We start from the raw sequence: 24,355 nt of genomic DNA on the forward strand, positions 1-24,355 counted from the left end.
GCGCCAACTTCCGGCCGGACAGCGTTCTATGCGCGCGCTGTCCCTTTGCGCGTTCCCGCGAAGCTGAGTCGCGTGAAGTGAAGCCCTTCACAGAAGACCGCTTAATAGTTGACATATCTTCGACTGAAGCGATGGCAACTGACTCGTGGGCTCTAGCTGTGGACGAACAAGAGTCTACCACCAAGACCGTGAGTGAAAAATCGTTTTAATTGTGTAGTGATGGATTAGCGCAGTGGCTGCGGTGAGTCAGGCGCCGGCCGCGTCTCAAATCCTAGGGAGCTGCCTACATAGACCGCATTTCTGCACGTCACAGGCGTGTTCGACGCGTCCAAATAAGGGTCTGGCCATCCAGATGCCTTTCGGTTAAGTTCTGAGCCGCGGCCCGAACGGGATTTTAAATCTAGCGACCACGGTTTAACTTTGAACAAGTGAAGTTAACCAAGTTAGACTCAAGTATATTACTCTTAACGTGCGCAGTTTGTGTTTGAAAGTTAGGGAGCGTGTGTATAATTTGCGTTCAGTGACTAGCAGCAAACGTATCTGCTTCTGTTAAATCATGGACCTTTGTGATTGGCTTGATTTGCGAATGTTCGTTTTTGTATGTTGTCTTATGCTTTGCATTTAAATGTATTAAAAGTGTCGATTTTGTTGTTTGAAAACAGATTGGGAACTTGCGGATTATGGAAGCAGGGGATGCAAATTTACGTCAGACTGATGGTAATCAGATTGCATTATTATATTGCATTAGTAATAGATGTGAACTGGAGCTTTCAATCTTCAAAAATAGTCCTAAAAAGTGTCATCACGTTCATTATACATATGCACTGTGTTCCGGTCGGGTCCTTTCAAGTCATGCAATATTTTTGTGTGGAACCAAAATCATGTTATAAAAATAACTTGGCCATTATCTGGTTCTTGGTGTAAAAAACAACCATTTCCCTTTTTTTCCACCTACTGAATAAAGTCGAACATGTATGAAATTACATAAGCATACATTTAAAAAAATACAGTTTGTGTGCTGTTATTTGTTAGTTAATAATTGCATGAAAATATTTCTCAGCATCTGCTGATGTGTCATCTGTATTTTTCTCTCCTGTACCATAGATGATGGCAACAAATCCGACGAGGAGGAAAAAGGTTCATTCAACACAGTCAGCGTAGAACCAAAACACAGTCAATTTATTTGCTTGATGCAATTTCGTTTGTGTAGTTTTTAGTGTTTGCAAGTGACTCTGATTCTTAAGCTGTTGTAAGTACTTAAATGGTTTAAAAAGTTTGTGTTTGCGTCTTAAGTTACTTATTCAAATGACACCTAAGCTTAATGGATTAACAGTGAAAGACCATCATAGTAGCCTGCTTCTTTCCTAATCTACTATTTAGAGGACAGAGCCACACAGTCTCTCCTAAACAAGCTGATCAGAAGCAATGTGGTCAACAACACAAACCAAGTGGAGGTTCTCCAGAGGGACCCAAACTCGCCTCTTTATTCAGTCAAGACCTTCGAAGAGCTGAGACTGTGAGTGCTTTAAAACTGTGATATCTGAGGGGGAATCTGATTAAATCTTAATCAGCAGAACTGTTTTCTACATTAATAATAATAATAATAATAATAATAATAATAATAAAGGTTGATTTCTGAAGGATCATGACGATGCTGAAAATTCAGCTTTGCATCACATATTAAATATACTTAATATTTTAAATTACATTACAGATGTGTTCAAATCAGAACATTCATTTTAAATTGTAACAATAATTTGCAATATTACAGGTTTATTTGTATCTTGGGTTGACCCCAGACTTTTGAGCAGTATTTTATATTGCTAGCTTTCAGAACAGTTACTGCCAGCAATCTGTTTAATATTTGGGAGACATAATTATGAAAAAAAAACACTATACAGACGCTTTGACAGCTCTCAGATAAATCTCAGATATGTCAGTTTTGTTCATTTTAATTTGCGTAACTCATCTCGTGCAATTTAATGAGAGATCGCCATGAAAATGGCCTTGATGTTGACGCGGTGTTAAAAAGCGAATAAATAAATAAATTGCGTTACTCAGGAAACCGCAGTTGCTCAAAGGCGTCTATGAAATGGGCTTCAACAGACCTTCTAAAATCCAAGAGAACGCCCTTCCCATGATGCTTGCCGAACCGTAAGTTCACATATTTTGTCAAATTATATTTTGATTGAAAAAATAGGTCATTGATGTATGCAACTGGAATTATTATTATTTTTTATTTGACTAAAAACAAACAGATTGAATATATGATGAGCAATATTGGACCATCAAAAAAGGTTTACGTGAAATCTCTGGGTATGTGCGTGAGTTGATGCATGTTTTAACACAGTCGTGTTTGGTTCACTCCCAGACCTCAGAATCTGATCGCTCAGTCTCAGTCTGGCACTGGTAAGACAGCTGCCTTCGTGCTGGCCATGCTCAGTCATGTGGACCTGAGCTTAAAATGGCCTCAGGTGAGTTTGAAAACTGAGCTTCACACTAATGTTCCCTTTCATTCGTGACACTGCAGTTGTTTCAGACACGAATGAAACTTTTGCATATTTAAACGTAACATTTCAGCATTGAAGCCATTATTAGTTCAGTATATTTTAGTTTATCTCACAATTCTGCCTTTTTTTTTTTTTTTTAAATCTCAGGATTGTGAGGAAAATTTTTAATTGTGAGATATAGAGTCAAAGTTACCTTTTTTATTCCGTGGTGGAATTTAAACTCAAAATTTAGCGGGAAAAAATTAATTAATTAATAAATCAGAATAAATGTAGAATTCTGAACGGCTGAATTAGTTGCAGGTAATTTAATTCTTTATTCTGTGACATTTTCCGTCATTAAAGTCCCAAGGGCGAGTTTTCATTTCAGTGTGAACTATAACGTAAATGTTGTTAATGCTCTGGTGTCCAATCTGTGTCTGTCCTGCAGTGTTTGTGCATTTCTCCCACTTATGAGCTCGCTCTGCAGACGGGTAAAGTCATCGAGCAGATGGGCAAGTTCTATCCAGAAGTCAAACTGGCTTATGCTGTTCGAGGACATAAAAGTAAGTGGTTAAATGAAGCTTCTGAGTCTCGCGCCGTGTGAAGCAGATTTAAATGAGCGATGGCTGCTGTGTCCTCTGCCAGTGGAGCGTGGCGTTAAGATCAAGGAGCAGATCGTCATCGGCACACCTGGGACGGTTCTGGACTGGTGCGTTAAGCTGAAGCTCATCGACCCTAAAAAGATCAAAGTGTTTGTTCTGGACGAGGCCGATGTGATGATCGCCACGCAGGGACACCAGGACCAGAGCATCCGCATTCAGAGGTGAACTTAGCCTGCAGGACAGACTGCTCTATATACGATCTGCTCTATACGGTGTATCTGGATCTTATATGTCATTTTATTATTATTAAAAACAGTAAAAATACATTCCAGTTTTACATGCAGTTTTTTAGCATGTTAAAACTATATTATTTCTGGTATTGGTGCTTCCAGGTATAAAGAAGATACTTGTAAAGTTTTTTTTGTTTACATGGAGTTTAAAATTTTTTTAAAATAGAATTTCATTAAAAAATGGTTTAAAATTGTCTTTATTTTTCTTTATTTTTTTTTTATGTTTTGATGTGAACGCAGAGATTACATATTAATTTATATTCTCATTTTGCATATTATCACAAAAATACCAACACGTATAAATAATGTCCATAATAAAAATAATGTCCATATAAATAATATGGATATAATGTCGTCTGTGCTTTTCTGTGCATTGGCATTTAGTTTGAAAAGTATTCTTCAAGATCAAGTATAAATGGTTGCTGTTTTCCGTCACCGACAGGATGCTGCCCAAAGGCTGTCAGATGTTACTCTTCTCTGCCACCTTCGAGGACTCCGTGTGGAAGTTTGCCGAGCGGGTCGTGCCAGATCCCAACATCATCAAGCTTAAACGAGAAGAGGAGACCCTGGACACTATCAAGCAGTACTATGTGCTCTGCAACAGCAAGGAGGACAAGTTCACCGCACTCTGTAACATCTACGGAGCTATCACTATCGCACAAGCTATGATCTTCTGTCATGTGAGTCTGTTTGCTTTTTTTATATTTGAAGATTGTGTTACTGTCATGCAATCTTCCTATATTATCTTCTTTTTTTTCAGACTCGAAAAACAGCCAACTGGCTTGCTGGCCAGCTGTCTAAAGAGGGCCACCAGGTGGCGCTGCTCAGTGGGGAAATGGTAGTCGAGCAGAGAGCTGCAGTTATTGAACGTTTCCGAGACGGCAAAGAAAAAGTTCTCATCACTACTAATGTCTGTGCAAGAGGCAAGTGCACCTTTACATCCAATGAGATGCAGAGCTGTATTTCTACAGCCTTGAGAAAATACAGAGGTTCTGTTTTTACCAAAAATTAAAGTATTTGTTAACATTTTCACCTGTGTGTCAGTTCTGCAGCGTTCAGTAATCAAGCCATGCGTCCACAGGTATTGATGTTGAGCAAGTGTCAGTGGTGATCAACTTTGACCTTCCTCTGGACAAAGACGGCAATCCGGATAATGAAACATACCTCCATCGGATCGGCAGAACTGGTCGATTTGGTAAAAGAGGGCTTGCCGTCAACATGGTGGACAGTCAGCGCAGCATGGAGATTCTCAAGACATATGAGAGGCATTTTAGTAAGTGTTTCCTTTAGTTTATCTCAATAGTATTTATTTATTTTTTTATTTTTTTATGAATTGAATTGTAAATAAAAAAAAATAAATAATATATATATAAATATATATATATATATATATATATATATATATATATATATATATATATATATATATAATTATGAAATGTAGAAAAATTATTAATTGTTTTCATTTTTTGATAATTACAACCCAATTTATTTAATTTTTTCCTTTGAGTCCACTGGTATTATGTCTGCATTAACAATTATATATTCATATTTCTTAATTTTACAATTATTATATACATTATTATAGAATGTTTTCATAATTATTTTAAGGAATGTTGATGTGTATAAATGACTAAAAATAATGAATAATTATGAAATTAACTTCTTTTTTTTTTTAGTCGTTTAATTTTTTTTTTTTCAATATATAAATATAATAATTTGTTTTATCCAACAGATAAGAAAATTGGTAGGCTGGACACAGATGATCTGGATGAAATTGAAAAAATCGCCAACTGAAGTGATGAGCAAAATGCACTCTACATTATTTTCATAAAAATCAGTTCTGCTGTTACCTGGTCAGATTTAATGCTTGAATAATCTGCATTACAAAGACAGTTGTTTACATAAATTATCGAGTCATATTTAGTAAAATATGCTTTAACTTAATGCCAAATAGTTTTGATTCTAAGCTTATAGCTGTTACAGGACTTTTTGAATCAGTTTGCATTTGAACAGTGTATTTTGATTTTGAGGTGAGTTGCAGTGCTAATTTGATCTTGTTTACAGGAGAAGGTTTAGGCATTTTCTATTTGACTAATGAATATCTTGCATAGCTGTGAAGTAGACTGCTTTTTGGTCTTACGTTTGAATGGAATCGTAACAGACTTCAGTGTTTATTCCATCACAGTATCTAAGAAAGATAAAACTCAGTTAGGAAGAGAATCTCTGATAAATACGGTTTACTACAAAAAAGACGCACAAATGACACGGTGTCTTAAGACCAATTCACGACACTAACATTCCTCAAGACCAAGAGCACTTTAGAACAAAAGACATTTTATAATGAGAATTATATCGAAAATCACAAGAGCATTGTTTTGATACGGAACAATGCCATTGTACTTGAACTGCAAAAAGCATTTAAGCTTTTTGAAGGAGAGTTTGTTTTGTTCTGTTCAGAAAGGCCAAATATTACTTTGAGTTTTAGGTGAACTTTTCTGTTGCAGACAATGCAGCACTTTTACAAAGCATAAAGAGCTACTGAAGATTGTTGTATTGTAGCTATATTGTTAGCAATGGCTGGGCTACTGTTTTGCGAAATGCTAAATTTATTTTAGTTTGTTTACATTTTTGCTGCTTAAATTAATGCGCCTTGTTTGACTGAAAGCCGTTTGAGATTGCATTTAGCTGCAGCATTTCAGTTTCTTTTTTTGTACATTTGCTGCATTTAGGGTTTTATAGTTGTTTCCTATATATTCTTATAATAATAAAACGACCAGTTGGCTCATTTCTGTGCGGCGATATCAATCATTTTTACTTCTTTGCGAGATTTAAACGCAAGGACTTTTAACATGTATTTACATGTTTTTCTCCCTTCATCCACTTCATACCACACCACTATTATATGTTATAGACATTTTAATACGCATCTAACATACATCCTTGAATCCCAAAAGAAAAAAACGACATAAAGAGAAATAAATCTTTTTTTTGATTATTTTAATTTGTGGAAATCTAAATGCGTCAAAGAATTAAAAAAAAAGTCTTAATGGTTCTAAACACACTTAATGGTCACTTTCTTTAAGCAAATCTTTTAATCTTTAATATATAATGAATTTTGTCTAATTATTCCTATTCCTGCTGGTTCTTGATATTTTGTCCAGAAGCAATGTGTCAGTTACTGAATTATTGTAATGTTTTTATCAGCTCATTCTGACGGCACCCATTGGGATCTGTTGGAAGGCTTCAATTTAAAAAGACTCTTTCTAAGCAAAATATATGCAGTTGATTATATATGGGATAAGTAAACATTGTACAGTCAAAATAATCTACATTATTTGAAAAAATGTATTTACATAATTGCACACGACATCTAAATAATCTTTGCCTTTGTGTGATATTGAGTGTCCGTAAAGCTGTATTAGCGGTTCAAGTTAAATCCGTGTTGCTGTCATCTTGGGAAATGCATAAAACCGATTTGTTCTGGATTCCACACTGAGCCAAGGTCATCGTGAGGTTTGCGAAAGTCCTTCGTGGCACATCCATGGTCTCAATCAGACAATTGTCAAACCTCTCCCCGAATTCAGCCTCTGCGGCCGACAGCACCGTCTGGAGCGGGTCTGCCGGCCGGAAATGACTCTTGAATCTCTGACCGCATGGAGTTCTGATAGCGAGCAGCAGGCCTGGTTCTTCTGGAGGAGCTAGACCCGCCTGACTTCCTGACGTCGCAACTGGTCTGACCTTTGTGTGGACACGGGGAGCGTGTTGACATATCCTACGGCTGCTGTCGCCTTGACCGTGTGTCCGGTCGGTGCCTGTTTTCTTCTCTATGGACGGGAGAACGCTGTATTTGTTGAGTGAGACGGACCCATCGGGAGGCCCGTCGAAGATTTCAGTCAGCATATCTGTACTGGGTTGACTGCAGCGTCTCAGTATGGCTCGGGATCGAAGGCACTGGTTTAACCTGTCGTTTGTCTTGGTGGCCGGAGGTTGGGGTGAAAGAGACGAGGACTGAGAAGGTGGATCCACGCAGGAAGTGGGAGTCATCATGGGTCGGCTGCGTCCCTTAGATGACTTGGGCCTGCTCACATGCATCCTTCCTGAAGAAGACATTGAACTCTGTTCGGATAGATAGATAGATAGATAGATAGATAGATAGATAGATAGATAGATATAGATAGATAATTTTTAGTTAACGTACATTAGCCTCACACGCGTCAGTCTTAATTTTCAAATAAATTAGCTCATGCATTACAAATAACTTTCAATTTACGGTTTTATTTATGGGTTAAAGTTGATAAAATGCTCGTTAAATAAAGGAAAGTGTCAAATGCGTCGTACCTTTTAAGTTATTTTGCTTCTTTCTGTCGCCGTTGAAGAGATGGAGTAAGCAGGCATTTTCACTACGGTCTGTAGTTTTGCGGACGCGCTGGCGTTACCGTGGCAACGCTTCCGAAGCGGAAGTGCTATAAGGAGAGTCACGTAAACGTTTACGGTCTGCGATTATATGCATTTTTAAATATTATTATGAAGCGTTAAAAACGTAAAAGACTATGGAATGTGGGTCAAACTACTAAACTGTGCTTGCAAAATTACAGAAATAAATAATTTCTCTCCGTGGCCCAAAAGTGTAGTAGACATTATAAAAACGTGTTTAGTTTATAGTAACGATGTTAAAACATTGTTAATTTTCGTAAAAGGGTAGTTTTTTTTCGTTTGTGGTACAATATAAAGATATAATTTACTTATTAGTTTGCAGTTCTTTATGTTATTTTATAACATTACTCAAGAATTTATGTGGGCCATTTCTACTGATTTTCGAAACACCTTAAAGCCATTTGAGTCTCAAAAAGAAGTCACTTGGGATGAAGCATGTAGTAACTAACCAAAAATATAAACTCAATATGACCAAATAGTGCTGCATCGCTTGCTAAGGAGTATGCCGTTTGCCAAAGTGTAAATGTAACTGTAACTACTGAAGGAAGTAAATGTCACAATCCAGTTCAGCGTTCTTTTCATTTTAGATGTAATATGAGAATAACCATAACACGGTCACAGCTTACATAACGCACATTTCTCACAATATTATATTTAATTATTGCATTACATATTAATTATTTATACATTCACAACATTTCTCCCTTTGTAGTTTCAGCAAAGCTGCAGATGTATGATGCACATTCCACACAAATTCAAGTAAAATTATTTCCAATAAATAATTAGGAGGAAAAAATGACCTATATATTCAAATATACAGTACTTCCATACTTCATACACGCCCTGTGCCTTTAAATGGCTTTTTTATTGTTCCCTAAGCTCGAATATAGTGAAGTACATCCAGCATTTAATGCCCACTTGGTGTTATGTAGTTGATAGCTTAAATGAGCAGAACCCTGCCTAAAATGTGCATTAAATCCACATATTGCATGTCCCTTTGGTTATCTAACAGGTAAGACAGTCAAATAAGTAAATAAATGAGTATGTGCCACAAAGACTATTAGTGTATTGAGTAAAATATATATCAGTCCCCCTCTACGGTAACTCCAGGAGGTTGTTTTTCGCATACAAGTCTTCTGTGATCTGGTAGACTTCAGCAATGAGAGGCAAAGACTCTCCCAACAGAGCAACCACCTGCGTGTGATCACCCGCATTCATCACATCAAAGAACGTGTCGCGCCCCGGAAGGGCACAGAACGCCACGCCGACGGCTTTCCGGATGAGCCAGGGATGGTGCTGAGCCAGAGACTCGTTATAGGCGTCAGAACACATGACCGAGGTCTTGCTGTCATCGGCGCTGGTTCGAAGCCTCTCCAGGAACGACTCCAGCCAGCGCAGAGCCCGGTGGAGCCTCAGAAGAGTGCGGCAGCCGGATTCTGGGTGGCTGCCTCTTTTAGTGAGGTCCACCAGGTCATTTTCCAGCTCGTACTTCACCATGGACTGGATGGTGACGTAATGGGACCCATTTTCTCCTGAAAGGAAGTTCTCTAAGATCTGGATTTTGCTGACCACATCCTTGGAGATGAAGGAAAACACGTTCCCTAAACTATTCATAAAGCTGATAGGGAAAAAAGAGGGATTTTTGATTATTATTATTATTATTTTAAATAGCTCATAGTTCTTATATTCAAATAGCTTTTCTATATTTTTTGACCAATGAATTTTACAGGTATTTGTAATTACAAGATACAGTTTTTAAATTAACAATATAAATATCGCATTTCCATTAATTTCCATTAATTGTAAGATATGATTATTTCACGGGTTGTGGCATCACATCTTTAAAAATCTCAAGACAATAATGTAAAAGAGTAATAAAACATGTACTCACGAGACCAACTCTTGCCATCCTGCTATATAATATTTAATGTAAACCTCCTTATTCTCACTCAGACTTGATCTGAATGTTTCCAAAACCCTTTGAAGACTGAATGTATCTGCCATGTCTGTTCTTTCTATTTTCTAATCACCACGAAATAAAATCGGTGGACGAATTAGCACAATAAATTAACAAAAAAACGTATATATTAATTTTAAATAAAAGTGTCTTATGCGTTCTTTAATCGCTGTAAATACTTCGCTCTTAATCATCTGTTCCGGGACTTTCCTGTGTTCTTTAAGCAACGTAAGCAGCGTTACACCAATCAAATCGCGCTTTTCATGTCACATGACAAGAAAGTTCCATGTGATTGGACTTTGATCTTGGCCCTCCGCGGTTGTTTCGTAAATTTTAACCAATAGGATTAAAGATGACGCAGCCACGCACCGACGTTACATTTGACAAAAAATCTTATTTTCCTCCATTAGGCGGCGCTTGAGGGCCCAGAATGTCTAATTCTCCATGGAGCCGCTTTCAAATAAGCGGAAGTTGTTTTCTTTTGTGGATAAAATTATGCGTCGAAAAGCATAATCTTTTGAAAATATATTTACTCTATAGACTTGTGTCTGACAACGGGTTTTAAATACGGCTGTGAATCTGAACAAAAAACGATTTTTAACAATCCTCGTCCAAAAATCACAAACGAGTATGATTGGTCCAAACTGACCAGCGCTGTGAAAAGTAACAGTTACCACTTGACACGGTCGTTTTAGTCTGCTTTATTAATAGACTTGAGAGTAATTTATGCCTGAATATTACAATTAGAAGACTTTATTACCCATTGATTTGAAAGTACACAGTAGAGAATTAAAATAATAAAATAATTCTTTATAAACGATAGCCAACGAATGGGCCACTAAGTCACGCCCACATCTTTACCTTATTGATGTTCTACTCTCTTGTTCTGTGGCGTAATGGCAGCGGCGTGAAGTTGTTTAGCATGTTGTGCTAACCTGTTTCTGAATGATACACTGTTTCAACACTTTACATTTGGTTTACATCCCTGGCTCGTGTGCAAGCGGACTGACATGCACCCATCAAGTGTTCATGTCCGGCTAATGTACAGTTAGTGTTTGACCATCAGTCTCTTGTAAACATAGACCATTCCTTTCAGAGCTTCTGTCAAGATGCCTGATATCAAAGTTACGCCTTTAGGTAAGATGTTTGCTTAATTTTTCCAATAGCACCTCTTCAAAACGTTAATAAATTAGCGATCGTTAAACATTTATTGGTTAAGAAATAATATCGTGCAGGAATCAAATATAGTAGTTGGGTTATTTCATCATTTTATTCACTTGTTCATTTTAAACACACACACACACACACACCATGATAACATAATCATGTCATAACAGGTAAATATTAATATTAAATATTATTTAATACATGTAACGTTCTGAATGTGTTTCTGTTGTCTTGCAGGGGCTGGTCAGGATGTGGGCCGCAGCTGTATTTTGGTCTCCATCGGAGGCAAAAACATTATGCTTGACTGTGGGATGCATATGGGTTATAACGATGATGTACGTTACAACAGTTATGGCATTCTTCACTTGTATGTATTTTGAGTATAATAGTCAGTAATAGTATGCCCTTAACTTTCTGTGTTTGTTTTTTTAGAGACGTTTCCCAGACTTCAGTTACATTACTCAAAACGGTCGCCTCACTGAGTTCTTGGACTGTGTTATTATAAGGTTAGTTCGTATTTGACGTGTAACGTGACTGTTGTGTGAGTTTTACGGTTCTCCACTGTGATTTTTTTTTTTCTGTGATGTTCTGCTCAGTCATTTCCACTTGGATCATTGCGGCGCTCTTCCCTACATGAGCGAGATGGTGGGTTACGACGGGCCCATCTACATGACCCACCCCACCAAAGCCATCTGCCCCATCCTACTGGAGGACTTCAGAAAGATCACAGTAGACAAAAAGGGAGAAACCAACTTCTTCACCTCTCAGATGATCAAAGACTGCATGAAGAAAGTTGTGCCGCTCAACCTCCACCAAACAGTTCAGGTAAATATAGTTGTCCGTGAACTTTATTTTTAATTTACAATAATTTAAATAAATAAATTGAATGTTTTAACAGTAAAACATAACTAATTAATTATTGTTAAATTTAAATTATTCGTGAAAATGTAACAATGTAAAACAAAGTATGATTTGATGTAAATATCTAAATATTTTATTGATTAATATTCTAAATAAATTTCCTTAAAATCTGATTGGTGAAATTGATTATTGTATAGTAATAATAATGAAAATAATAATTTTTATTATTAAATTATGAATGTAAAACATTTTAGTTTTTTTCTTATATTTTAAATATAATAATTCTTTAATTATAATCATATTTTTTTAATAAAATTATTTTAGTTTTTCTTTGTTTTTTAACTATAAAATTTTTTTTGTATGTTATTTATTTATTTCTTTTTAAATATGTAGGTAGACGAGGAGCTTGAGATCAAAGCATACTATGCAGGTCATGTCCTGGGAGCTGCCATGTTTCAAATCAAAGTCGGCTCTGAGTCTGTCGTATACACCGTGAGTGTCACGTCGTTTATTACTTACTCCAGTTTTATGATCTTCCAGCTGTTGACATAATTAGCAAATTCTATCTAAATCTTATTTGTTTAGGGTGATTACAACATGACACCAGACAGACATTTAGGGTGAGTCAAATCTCTTTAATTTGTCACTCTTTTATGTACGTTCCAGGTTTTGCATTTCGGTTAGATTAATTCGGGTTAAATCGAGTCGGGTTTAAATTCCCTCGCTTTGTTTACTCAGAGCTGCTTGGATTGACAAATGTCGGCCAGATATTCTGATATCAGAGTCCACGTACGCCACCACGATCAGAGACTCTAAACGCTGCAGGGAAAGAGATTTCCTCAAGAAGGTTCACGAAACTGTGGAACGAGGAGGCAAGGTAATTGAGCTCATTGATTTTATGTAGAATTCAGCTGGTATTTGGCAGCTCATCCAGATTTCAAAGCCACGACTGTCCTTTTTAAATGTCATTTCAATAATATGTGTGTTTGTTCTGTTCATTCCGGTGTCTCTGTATTAGGTCTTGATTCCAGTGTTCGCTCTTGGAAGAGCACAAGAACTCTGTATTCTTTTGGAAACATTTTGGTGAGCTTGTACAGTTGTTTGCCGGCCTGGGATTGTTGCCTTTTATCATTTTGAATATGTTTGTTGTAGCCAGTTCTGTTAGAAAACTCGAACTCGGTGTTGGAACCGGAGTTGTGTGTAATTTCTGGCTGTTTATTTTACTAGGGAAAGAATGAATCTGAAAGCCCCCATTTACTTCTCCACCGGGCTGACGGAGAAAGCCAATCACTACTACAAGCTGTTCATCACCTGGACCAATCAGAAGATCCGCAAGACCTTCGTACAAAGAAACATGTTCGAGTTCAAGCACATCAAAGCCTTTGATCGCTCATATGCTGATAACCCGGGACCTATGGTAAGACTGCTGAAAAGAAATATTTTTTTGCAATTATCTCTGCAATTGCCTGTACTGTGCATTATTATTATTATTATTATTGTGTTTTTATTCCTTAATTCCTCGGTACACCATCAAAGGATGTTTATTATAAAATTATTATTTATTATTATAATAAATTTTTTTGTGCTATTTAGCCATTAATTGCATCCAAAATAAAAGTTTTGGGTTTTTATCATGTGTATATATATATATATAAACATAAACACATGCATCTATATATTTAAGAAAATGTTTTGTTTATATATTTAATTTAGTAATATATAATATAAAATATAAGTGTATAATGTATAATGTAAAAATGTAAAAATATATCTACTGTGTGTGTGTTTTACATATGTTACATTTTTATTTTGGATTTGATTATTAATAATGACAGTTAAATTATATTTAAATCCAATTTTTCATTATTTTAATAAAAAATACAATTTAATTGTAACATCTTATGTTGATATTTTAACATTTGAATATGTAAATGATTTTCAAATAACTCAGTGAGAAGTGTGTCTTGTTGGTCATAAGAATCAAAAGATTTTTTGAAACTCGTTAAGCTAATTGAAGTTTGTAGGTTTTTCTGCTGTTAAAGAATTGTCGAAAAGAATTGATTATATTGTTGAGAAATGTGACACATTTATTCATATTATGTTAAAATGGAGACCTTGATATTCTGTTCCATCAGGTTGTTTTTGCCACTCCTGGAATGTTGCACGCTGGCCAGTCTTTACAGATCTTCAAGAAATGGGCCGGCAATGACAAGAACATGGCAAGACAACAGATTGACTTACCACTTTAACTCATTCAAAGCCCACTCTGGCTCATAGTTGTTAAAAATAGAAATAAAAGATATATATTTATTGAATATTTATGTCTTAGGTCATCATGCCAGGGTACTGTGTGCAAGGCACCGTGGGACACAAGATCTTGAATGGACAGAAAAAGCTGGAGATGGAGGGAAGAGCAACGGTAATAATTGCCACCGGTTTTAATTGAGCTTTACTAGATGCCATCAGAGGACTCTGATCTGTAGTTTATTTGTGTCAGACCTCTTATGCTCACCAAGAATGCTTTTTAAATAAAAATACAACAAAAACCTTAATATTTTGAATTATTGCAATTGAAAAGACCTGTTTCAAATCAGCATATTAGGAAGATTTCTACAGATGCTGAAGACCGGAGAATGGATGCAAAAAAAGGAGTATAATTACATTTTAAATACAGTTTGAAGTTTCAGACTTCATACAGTCTGCATGATTAAATAAATGCAACCTTGGTGAGCATGAGAGGCTTCTTTGGAGGCATTAAAAAATGTAAATCTTTCCAAACGTTTGACTATTTTATGTGGCGTGTGTGTATGTATAGTTGGAAGTGAAGCTACAGGTGGAGTACATGTCCTTCAGTGCTCACGCCGATGCCAAAGGCATCATGCAGTTGATCCGCATGGCAGAGCCCAGAAACATGCTGCTGGTGCACGGAGAGGCCAAGAAAATGGAGTTCCTCAAAGACAAGATCGAGCAGGAGTTCAGTAAGTCAAAAATACGTTTCAGCGTGCTTGCTTATTTATTCTTGAGAACTTTAGGGGTTAAAAAATACAATACAAAATTGTAGAATATGAGCACTTTAAATAGTGTACTCGTCAGCGTTTGTTGCATGTTCTCTTTCTGTGCTGATGTTCTACCCCATGCAGGTATCAGCTGCTATATGCCAGCCAATGGAGAGACGACGAGCATAGTGACGAACCCCAGCGTCCCCGTAGACATCTCACTCAACCTGCTGAAGAGAGAGATGGCTCTCGGAGGTGTTTAATGACTCCCACTGACTCCTATATTTGACCTGTTTACAAGTCATAATGGCATTTCTGTAGTCATGTCTTGTAGTTAACTGCTCTATATATAATATATTTATTTGTGTGTGTGTGTGTGTGTGTGTGTGTGTGTGTGTACTTTCTCACAGGTCCATTGCCTGATGCTAAAAGACCTCGCACCATGCATGGGACATTAATAATGAAGGACAACGTAAGTCAACATGGCTCTTTAGCTTCATCATTTATTTGACTTATATAAGCTCTCAGACGTTGTGTTCTGAATATGTGTGTCTGTGCAGAGTCTGCGGCTGGTTTCTCCGGAGCAGGCTCTTAAAGAACTGGGTCTCAGTGAACATCAGCTGCGCTTTACCTGCCGTGTGCAGCTCCACGACCCCCACAGCGACACAGACACACTCGGCCGCATCTACACACACCTCAAGAGGTCAGCCAACTCTGACACACACACTTTTCACCTGCATCTAACAGGTTTAAATAAACTATTTAAACACATTTAGTTAAATATTACTATTAAAACTAATATAAGATATTATTTTAGAAAAATGTAATTGTTAAAAATTTTGAAATGTTGAAATAATTAAGGTTGAAATACCTGGTTACTTAATAAAAAAAAAAAATAAATAAAAACTTGACCTAAAACTGCAACTGAAATGAGAATAAACTAAACCTAAATAGTAATAATTGTACAAATTAAACAAAAAATATTAAACTAAAAAATGAAAACATAAAAGCTCATTGTAAATATTAATAGAAACTGCAATGGCTTGCTTAATACATAAACACAACACGTTACGTAACGAGAAATTTTCCTTCAGATTAATTTAAGCTTGAAGGTCATGTGTGGGTTGTGTTGCACCCTGATTTAACACTTAGGGGTTAGGTGAGATATCTTCAGCAGTTTTTACTTCAGGACATTGTTGATCAGTCATTTGTATGATGTGAAAATGAAAGAAGAGACGAGTGGAAACAGTGTTTAAAATACCTCTGGAAATAACAGACTTCTTTAAGTTGGGGAAATATCTTTTCTTTTCTTTTTTTAAACACCTTTGTATGTAACAAACGCAAGGCAAGGCAAGGCAAGTTTATTTATATAGCACATTTCATACACAATGGTAATTCAAAGTGCTTTACAAGAGAGGAAATAAAATAATTACAAGATTTAAATAACAATAAAAGAAATTAAAATAAAATAAAAACACTGATTTAAGATAAATTGAATTTAAAGCAAAAAGAGATTTGATTTAAAATAAAAGAAGCAAACCGTCTGGACGCAGCACAGTGCTCATTCTGTAAATGCACAACTAAACAGATGAGTTTTGAGTCTGGATTTAAAAGTGACTAATGTTTCAGCACATCTGATCTCTTCAGGAAGCTGGTTCCCGATGCGAGCAGCATAATAACTAAAAGCAGATTCTCCTTGTTTGGTGTGAACCTTTGGTATTTCTAACTGACTTGATCCTAGTGATCTGAGTGGTCTGTTAGGTGTATAAATAGTGATCATATCTGCAATGTATTTAGGTCCTACTCCATTGAGTGATTTATAGATGAGTAAAAGTGCTTTAAAATCAATTGTAAATGTCACTGGAAGCCAGTGTAAGGACCTGAGGACTGGTGATGAGCTGCAGCTGTCTGATGGTCTTTTTGGGAAGGCCAGTGAGGAGACCATTACAATAGTCCACCCTGCTGGTGATGAAGGCATGGACTAGTTTCTCCAGGTCTTGCCTGGGCACAAAGCATCTGATTCTTGCAATATTTTTTAGGTGATAGTACGCTGATTTAGTCACTGCTTTGACATGACAGCTGAAACTAAGGTCGGTCTCTAGAATCACACCAAGATTCTTGACTTGCCTTTTGGTTGTTTGGCCCCTTGAGTCAAGGTATGCATTCACCTTGTGAACTTCATCTTTATTTCCAAACGCAATGACCTCAGTTTTCTCCTTGTTTAACTGAAGAAAATTTTGGCACATCCAACAGTTGATTTCATCAATGCATTGGGAGAGTGAGTCAATGGGGCTGTAGTCATTTGGTGATAAAGCTAGGTAAATCTGCGTGTCGTCAGCATAGCTGTGATAGGCAATTTGATTCTTTCTCATTATTTGACTTAGTGGGAGCATATACAGGCTAAACAAGAGCGGCGCAAGAATTGAGCCTTGTGGGACTCCGCATGTCATGGAAGTCCACTTAAACTTATGCTCTCCTATACTCACATAATAACCCTCACATAAAACGTAAATAAATTCTAACATACTATTTTATTCAAATCTAAAAAGCTATCCAACATGTTCGGTTATTTGTCAACTAAAAAGCCATTGGGTTTCTAAATGTTCCATGGCTGGCGTCTTTAGTCATTTTTGGTAAGTCAAAAATCATTTTTGGTGAGTCATTTCCCCCCTCTGCACTTTTACCTCTCCAGCCACAGTGTAAATGCCAGTCCGTATGGGCAGATATGAGGTCTGTGTGTGCTTTCGCAAAGGTCTCATGAGAGATCAAGTCTGTTTTTTGTTGTCTCTTACAGTGTCTTGAAAAGTTACAGCATCCAGCACGTCCCAGACGGCACGGTCATCGTGGAATCCATCGTCATTAAAGTGACGTCCTCCGCTGAGGAGCCCAACCTCAAAGTCATTCTGCTCTCCTGGAGCTATCAGGTGAACAAACGTGTGACGAACTAATGTAATGTGAATTCTAATGTTAACTGTTTTCAAACTACTTGAATACCTACATTTCGGTTTGGGGTTTGCGCACGTGGAAAACTTGCTCGTGTTTTAGTTTTTTTCGGCCTGCCCTCAGATAGTCGGTCTAGTGAGTTTTACAGCACCTCACAGCCCACAAGGGAATTTTTTTTGCATTTATGTTTCCAAACAAACACTGGTATCACTAACCGCCTGGCAAAAAAAAACATAAAATAGCATTATTTCAGTATATTGCTGGCTGGCGCACATGGATTGCAATTGAAACGGCATCAAATGTGTGAGAAAGTGAATTTGTGGTGTCACCTTCTCGCGTGGTTTACTTTACTTTTGTCCAATATTGCGTCTTCTAGAAATGCCTCTGACCACGCTAAGACACACTCTGTGGATTCAGAGCTTGTGCAAATTTTTTTAATTCAGCAACGTTGCATTGGATTGCTCTCAAATTAAGGTAAAAGGGTCAAAAAGACTCAGAGCTAAATTACCAAAGCTTACAGCTGAATTCAGCTGATAGCAGATAGCAGCATTGTTATTTTTACCGAGATTAGTGAATCTTTATTGAAATGTGCTAATAGTGACCATTCAAAAATGGGAAAACGGCACTTAATGCCTTTTTAGATGTTGGGTCTTAACCTTTGCTTTAGCCATATTCACTTTTAAAGCCTTATGTGGTTGGGTTCTAGAAATGTTGGAGTTTCAATATGGATACAGGAGTAAATCTGTAAATTTATACGCATTTTCAGTGGTCAAAATCCGAATGTGGGTCAGTTTACAGAAGATATCACTATTTGAATTTAGATTCTTCTTTCGAAATCTTCATTTTCAAGGCCCTCCATAATTCAGTCCCAGAATTGGGCCAAAATGTTGGGCTTGTTCTATGCAGCTGATAAATAATTTTATTTAAAGAACAGTGCTTTATGGATAAATAATGTTGAAATTGTATGGTTTCCCTCTATCAAAACAATATGCCTAGAAAACATGAGATGTCTAAAATGCTAATAATGCGGGTTGAGCCACATTATCTTGCTCTCTGAAGGCTATTCATAAGATTCTGTATTTGAATCAGTTTTAGAGGTATTTTGAAGCAAGGTTTTTGAAACAGTGTGGTTGCTTTCGCTGTACAATGCATTTGCCTTAATAATCCAAAATTTGAAGGAAGCAAGATGTATTCATAGTTTTAACATAATCTTTAGACATTGTTATTTATATAGAATCAGTTTAACCTGTTTCTCATTGCGTCTCTCAGGATGAAGAACTGGGCAGTTTCCTGTCTACGTTGTTGAAGAAAGGTCTGCCATCCTGACTGTGGTGACATTTGAGGATTTTTGATGTTCGTCGTTGGTTAGAAAAAAACAATAAAGATTTTTTTTTTTTGTAAAATTGAGAGAGAATGCTGCAGTTTGTGAAAATAGATTTATTTCTTAGCTGTACATAAAAGTAAAAAAAAAAAGGTCAATATTCAAAATTTGAAATAAAATGCAGTGACGATGCTGACATTTATGGTAATATTTGTAATAATTCCACAAAATGAAATGAGACATGAATTAAAAAAAAAGAAAAGCAGTAAAATTCAGAACCGACTCAATTGGGAATCAGCAAAGATCATTTCAAAAGAGCCAAACATTGGCCAACATATCAGCCTATCAATAAGTTTGCTGTTACGTAATACAAATAGTCTTGTTTGATTTTGTACTGTAGTAGTACAGTTATTTGAGAAAAATTTTGACAGTTTCATCAAGCCACACTGGAGTCCATATTTCTGCATTGCAGTTTTTTTGACTTCAGAAAATTGTTCGTGCATTTTTACTGAAATAGACGCTCAAAAGCCTTTGGAAATGGAATAAACCCCCGTTTTCTTCTTCAGCCTCAGTCTTTTGAACCTCCACGTGTAGTGGCCTGTTGCAAAGTAGTACAAAAGCGGGTCCAAGATGCTGTTTAGGCTGACCAGAGCCATGGTCAACCGACGGAGGATGAACATCACATACGGTTCATTCTCTCTCAAGCGTGCCAAGAGGTACGCAAGATGCACGATGTGATAAGGAAGGAAACACAGGAGTGTGATAATTAGGATGGCATATATGATCCGTCGTGCCTCGCGGGCGGTGGAGTTGCTGATGTGGGCGATACGACAGGCCACAATGGGGTAACAGACCAGGATGACCACGGAAGGCAGAAGGGATCCAAAAATGAGAATGCTTATGCTGTAGGGCGCCAAGTCACTCCACTCTTTTGGACTGAAGCCTTCAAAACACATCTTGGCTTTACTTGATAGCGGGCACGTTAACATGAACGCCAACATGGCTGACCCAGACACCAACCATACTGCGGTGCTCACCAGGGTCGCCAGATTGGTGTTGCGAAGCTTCAAGTAGGTGTGAGGGTGGAGGGTGGCGATGTAACGGTCCACGCAGATGCAGGTCATGAAGCTGATGCTGATGTAGATGTTGGCGAAGAAGATCGTGCCGGTGATGCGGCACATGGCGTCGCCAAATATCCAGTTGCTGTTATTGAGGTGGTAGTGGATACGAAATGGCAAGGCGAACAAGAAAAGCGTGTCGGCCACAGCCAGGTTAATGATGTATACGTTTGAAGGAGATTTCTGTTTGATTTTGAAGATGAAGTAATACAAAGCTCCGAGATTTCCTATCAGTCCAAAAAACAAGACCAGGCTGTAGACGGGGGTGAAGAGATAGCACTGGAAATCGATTTGGAATTGGGTTACGTTTTCCATGACGGTGTGGTCCTTGGGTCCTTTTATAAAGATTATAGAGATTTCCTCACATCAGCTGCAGAGGTGACTTACCAGAATTGTAATAAATGTTCATTGTTTTGGCTGGTATTGGGCTTTTCCGCTCCCCATCAGTACGGAGGTGAAAATCGGGAAAAATCGAGTTTCTGCTGTTAAAAGAAAATATAAGTGACGTTTATCATGTGAATCTTGCACAGGTTTAGTGACTGTTCCAGCTGAAAGTTCAAAACAATTTCAATTGTAAGCATTTGTTGCTTAAGGTTAATTGCGACCGGTAAATAAAATAAAATAAATAATACAAAAGTAAAAATCGGGTCATCCCACATTGTCTAGAAAAAAAATAACATTACTACCAGACAAGTTTAATGAAACCGGTATATCGGCAATTTAGTAATTTTTAGAATAATAAGAGTAAATGTACAGCTTATAATCAATTAATCCGTTAAAATATGTGCAATATTTAAGCCTTTATGTTATTTACCCTATTTTGAGCATTTTAATTATTGCGTTGCCATGGCAAACTGGATATGATTTTTACAAGTACACAAAATGAGTTTGTAAAAACGCATATCGTTTACATTTTGTGGCTACACTTTTGATATTTTTGATCGACGAATGCTGTCTACTAATAACTTGTACTTAATATTTCGACAAAGCCAAAACGGATTATATAGCCATTTATAATTATAAAAGAAAAAACGAATTAATTCATACTAAATTGTAAAATGGAAGCATACACCACGCAAACAAAATAATTGAAAACAAATTGAATGTACTTACGGCACTGGAAGAAGCCGACCTTGAGTCAATGTTAAAAGCACACTGTCTCGTGAAAGCTAGCTGTTGTTCTGTTGGAGGTGGAAACTTATTCTGAGCGCTGTGGTTTTTACGCAGTGATATGAAAAACACAGAACAGGAAATCCAAAGTGCATCCTCCCCCTGCGTTTTGAAGGCGACCTGGGGGACATGCAGACATTTAGCACGTGGAAACTATGCATTAACATGTTCCACTCAATGAACTGTGTTTAGAAACTTTTGTAAGGTGTCTGTGTTGAAATGAGTCACCCAGGAACTTAATGGTGTTCGTACAGTGCATTGGTTAAGAGTGAAAGTGCACTTTATGATCAACACATTTTTGCCATCGCGTTATAGTTCTTTGTTTAGTTCTTCTTCAAAATCACATTTGCCCAAAAAAAGTTGACTGTGTTGTCAACATCTCCCATTTAACTCTAGGTGGCGCATAAGACCTGTTATAATATCATGGGATACAAGCAATAGCCAAATTGCATTTATCTTTATCCTTTTATTTTGCATATATGCATATTTTTAATGAATGTTTCAAAGTATACTTTATTGCAATAAAAGCCAATTAACATAAAAATCATTACTTTCGTAAATGCCATCTAACTGGATGGAAACGGCTGGATTGAAGTTTGAATCAGAGTGGACAAGAATGAGGTTTGTGTTTTGGTTTAAGGGCCACATTGTGTCTGATGGCCTTTACGCAGTGACCGACGCATTCAGAGAATACAACCCCGTCGCATTCCACACTTCCTGTGAGGGTGAGCTTGGCCTTCGTTTGGGAAAACGGCTCTAAAACTGCCCGTTTGTAAACTGATTGTGAAAGAGCGGAATTTCAGTGCTTGATCAGTGGCTGAAAATCGTCAGGATTGAAGCAAATCAAGACGTTAAGGTAACTACACATTCTTCGTTCAGATAACATAGAATGGAAAGACCTCCAATAGACTTTTTTTCCTTCGTTTGGATGCTTTTACACAAAGTAGCATTACATTCATACATGATATATTGGTTACGCTTTACATAAAGTCTTTATATGTCGTGCATTATAAAAGTAATTTTAATGCATTAAGTAAGCCTTATAATGCCTTATAATAACATATAATAACTGCAACCGTAGTTATAGCATAATATGTTATAATGCCATTTTTTTATTTAAAGTTTAAATTATTATAATGCCATCTTTATAACTTTGCAAACAATTATTTAATTATTTACAAAGCAAGCACAATTATTTATGAGCAAAACATTTCTGCAATCTTTAAGCAAACATAACATTCTTGAGATTTTTAAGTCTTGATCAAGGTTGCTTTACAAAGCCATGCTGCCAAGCACGAAATGTCGAGGCAGGATGTTTGCACCGAACTCCACGGCGGATGATCTTCGGTGCATTCGTCTGCAGTGTGCTGTAAGGACGTGCGCTTCGACCTTGCTCCTCGTCCTTTGGGCGGGATCCGCTGGCCTTCCTCAGCACTTCAAGGCCAAGCGAAAAGTGCGAGGATGGTAAAACTGTTGAATCACAGGAAATTCAAATGAAACTGAAAGCGAGCGGTCACCTTCTGTAACATCCTGCCCTGCGTGCGATCTCTCGTCTGACAGCCTGGTGAATGTGAGTGGTGCGTTTAATAGGAGAGCTGATTGAATCGAAGGTCGGGAATCTGACCTATAAATAGGAACAGATGGTGTTTCCCGCCCTCACCACCTGCTCAAGAGAAGCTTAGGATTTTCTGCAAACCATGTGAGGTCAGATGCTGTTTGTACGGCATGTAGAGAGTCGGCAGGCTTGTGAGGATCCATTCAAACATTAGTAGCACACAAATTGCCCGTATCATTGTATTAACAGAATTGCTAAGCGTCGATCCCAAACCAAATTGCTTGCATTCGAAATTTTGTTTCACTTCTTGTGTATCAGTTTAGTAGTTAGTTGTAATGTGAAGTATAAAGTCACGTTGAGTTATTGCTAGGGAGGGGGAAAAAAATTAGACAAAAAATGTCGTTATGAGTCAAGCCTCAGTTTAAAAATATGTTGAGAAATAGTTGAGTCAGAATCAGTGACGGATCGTTTAGACCAGATTAGTGAGCTCAGACTCAAAAGAAGAAAAATGCATGAATATATCAAGTAAGCTAAAGTAAAATACATTACTTTGGAGGTAATTGGAAATTAATATTACGTTACTCGCTGCACGTATGCTATGGTAGCATTTGATGTGAACTCTAGGTGTTTATTTTTATATTTACAATTGTTAATTATTTATTTAGATGACAGTTGGTGAATTTATGAATTTTTGCTTTTTGACGTGTTTGAAAGACAAAAGCCTTCCAAAATATACATGGTAAAGTAACAGACTAAAAACGAATGCGTTCAGTGGTATTTGATGCAGTGTTGAAACAAATAAGGAAAATTAAAATGAAATGATCTTAACGAAAATGAAATTATATTTTCAAATTATGTGGCTAAATACTGCGTAGCCACCTGACTAAGGCTTTGAGAGTATATAAGCGGTTTCAGGTTTAGAAAGGAACATGAATAAATTGTTCATGAATTAATTAAAAACTCATGAATAAATTCTTTAAAAATTTAAAAATTTAATTAATCGTGTAATAAATAAAAAAGCAACTGTAGTCCAATTATGATGTTTACATTTTGTATTTAAAATGTCATTTAATCTAAGTACATGTCATTTTTGGAATCTGATTACATAATCCAGATCACATGTAATTAGTAAAAATCCAGCTCTGTAAATATTAACCTCATGATTTTACAGCATGCTCCAAGTTAACCAAATGATTTTTTTCTGGCACACATCTACAACTAAATAACGAAATGTAACGCAATCTCTGCTCCATTTTGAATCATGTTAGTACAATTGTCCAGATCTTTCATGCTGATCCTAAAACAAGCCCTAGCCTGGTCAAATAATTCAACTGACATCATATTTGCAATATGTTCCTCATTGCTACTTCAATTTTTCAGACCCATTAAATGTTTAATTGCTCCCAGATGGTCTAAAAACCAGCTTTATGGGTTTATTTTTTTACTTTT

General features: G+C 36.9%; 5 protein-coding genes across 7 annotated transcripts; 2 read left to right on the forward strand and 3 right to left on the reverse strand.

The window, feature by feature from the left end:
* Positions 1 to 17: 17 nt before the first annotated feature.
* Positions 18 to 6,165, forward strand: ddx19a (DEAD-box helicase 19a). 2 transcript variants are annotated; one of them, XM_043225386.1, is made up of 12 exons: positions 18 to 188; positions 663 to 717; positions 1,105 to 1,137; positions 1,381 to 1,516; positions 2,062 to 2,154; positions 2,372 to 2,474; positions 2,938 to 3,052; positions 3,135 to 3,312; positions 3,824 to 4,061; positions 4,142 to 4,304; positions 4,463 to 4,654; positions 5,117 to 6,165. In XM_043225386.1, exons 1-12 carry the CDS (start codon positions 132 to 134, stop codon positions 5,176 to 5,178), a joined length of 1,425 nt encoding a protein of 474 aa, XP_043081321.1. In that variant the 5' UTR covers positions 18 to 131; the 3' UTR covers positions 5,179 to 6,165. The 2 variants fall into 2 exon arrangements, with proteins under 2 accessions (XP_043081321.1, XP_043081322.1); XM_043225387.1 differs by having other exon boundaries at positions 130 to 188; positions 1,105 to 1,249; positions 5,117 to 6,164.
* Positions 6,166 to 6,384: 219 nt separating this feature from the next.
* On the reverse strand, positions 6,385 to 8,301 carry ubxn10 (UBX domain protein 10). Its single transcript, XM_043225388.1, has 2 exons — positions 7,723 to 8,301; positions 6,385 to 7,500 (listed from the first exon to the last, which is right to left on the reverse strand). The coding sequence occupies exon 2, from the start codon at positions 7,492 to 7,494 to the stop codon at positions 6,811 to 6,813; it is 684 nt and encodes a 227-aa protein (XP_043081323.1). The 5' UTR covers positions 7,495 to 7,500; positions 7,723 to 8,301; the 3' UTR covers positions 6,385 to 6,810.
* Positions 8,302 to 8,436: 135 nt separating this feature from the next.
* LOC122329192 (ceramide-1-phosphate transfer protein) lies at positions 8,437 to 10,002 on the reverse strand. Its single transcript, XM_043225389.1, has 2 exons — positions 9,710 to 10,002; positions 8,437 to 9,436 (listed from the first exon to the last, which is right to left on the reverse strand). Exons 1-2 carry the CDS (start codon positions 9,820 to 9,822, stop codon positions 8,914 to 8,916), a joined length of 636 nt encoding a protein of 211 aa, XP_043081324.1. The 5' UTR covers positions 9,823 to 10,002; the 3' UTR covers positions 8,437 to 8,913.
* Positions 10,003 to 10,646: 644 nt separating this feature from the next.
* ints11 (integrator complex subunit 11) lies at positions 10,647 to 19,145 on the forward strand. The gene is made up of 17 exons (XM_043225424.1): positions 10,647 to 10,912; positions 11,180 to 11,277; positions 11,375 to 11,448; positions 11,539 to 11,767; positions 12,197 to 12,295; positions 12,389 to 12,423; positions 12,542 to 12,680; positions 12,822 to 12,886; positions 13,031 to 13,220; positions 13,939 to 14,022; positions 14,133 to 14,222; positions 14,619 to 14,781; positions 14,944 to 15,054; positions 15,210 to 15,271; positions 15,360 to 15,502; positions 17,594 to 17,723; positions 19,012 to 19,145. Exons 1-17 carry the CDS (start codon positions 10,885 to 10,887, stop codon positions 19,066 to 19,068), a joined length of 1,797 nt encoding a protein of 598 aa, XP_043081359.1. The 5' UTR covers positions 10,647 to 10,884; the 3' UTR covers positions 19,069 to 19,145.
* A 226-nt stretch (positions 19,146 to 19,371) lies between these two features.
* On the reverse strand, positions 19,372 to 21,377 carry LOC122329235 (P2Y purinoceptor 4). 2 transcript variants are annotated; one of them, XM_043225425.1, is made up of 2 exons: positions 21,295 to 21,377; positions 19,372 to 20,663 (listed from the first exon to the last, which is right to left on the reverse strand). In XM_043225425.1, the coding sequence occupies exon 2, from the start codon at positions 20,494 to 20,496 to the stop codon at positions 19,585 to 19,587; it is 912 nt and encodes a 303-aa protein (XP_043081360.1). In that variant the 5' UTR covers positions 20,497 to 20,663; positions 21,295 to 21,377; the 3' UTR covers positions 19,372 to 19,584. The 2 variants fall into 2 exon arrangements, with proteins under 2 accessions (XP_043081360.1, XP_043081361.1); XM_043225426.1 differs by having other exon boundaries at positions 19,372 to 20,660; positions 21,295 to 21,375.
* Between the last annotated feature and the right edge of the window lie 2,978 nt (positions 21,378 to 24,355).

The sequence above is a fragment of the Puntigrus tetrazona genome, chromosome 23, assembly GCF_018831695.1.
Source record: "Puntigrus tetrazona isolate hp1 chromosome 23, ASM1883169v1, whole genome shotgun sequence".
NCBI lineage: Eukaryota > Metazoa > Chordata > Actinopteri > Cypriniformes > Cyprinidae > Puntigrus > Puntigrus tetrazona.

Bases quoted from the DNA above. Each gene is read 5' to 3' on its own strand.
- ddx19a (XM_043225386.1), top strand. From the start codon at position 132: ATGGCAACTGACTCGTGGGCTCTAGCTGTGGACGAACAAGAGTCTACC. The intron at 718-1,104 runs GTAATCAGATTG...CCTGTACCATAG, and splicing joins AAATTTACGTCAGACTGATG to ATGATGGCAACAAATCCGAC. The intron at 1,138-1,380 runs GTTCATTCAACA...TCTACTATTTAG, and splicing joins ATCCGACGAGGAGGAAAAAG to AGGACAGAGCCACACAGTCT.
- ints11 (XM_043225424.1), top strand. From the start codon at position 10,885: ATGCCTGATATCAAAGTTACGCCTTTAG. The intron at 12,424-12,541 runs GTGAGTCAAATC...TTGTTTACTCAG, and splicing joins ACACCAGACAGACATTTAGG to AGCTGCTTGGATTGACAAAT. The intron at 17,724-19,011 runs GTGAACAAACGT...TGCGTCTCTCAG, and splicing joins TGCTCTCCTGGAGCTATCAG to GATGAAGAACTGGGCAGTTT.
- LOC122329192 (XM_043225389.1), bottom strand. From the start codon at position 9,822: ATGGCAGATACATTCAGTCTTCAAAGGGTTTTGGAAACATTCAGATCA. The intron at 9,437-9,709 runs GTGAGTACATGT...TTTCCCTATCAG, and splicing joins GGATGGCAAGAGTTGGTCTC to CTTTATGAATAGTTTAGGGA.
- ubxn10 (XM_043225388.1), bottom strand. From the start codon at position 7,494: ATGTCTTCTTCAGGAAGGATGCATGTGAGCAGGCCCAAGTCATCTAAG.
- LOC122329235 (XM_043225425.1), bottom strand. From the start codon at position 20,496: ATGGAAAACGTAACCCAATTCCAAATCGATTTCCAGTGCTATCTCTTC.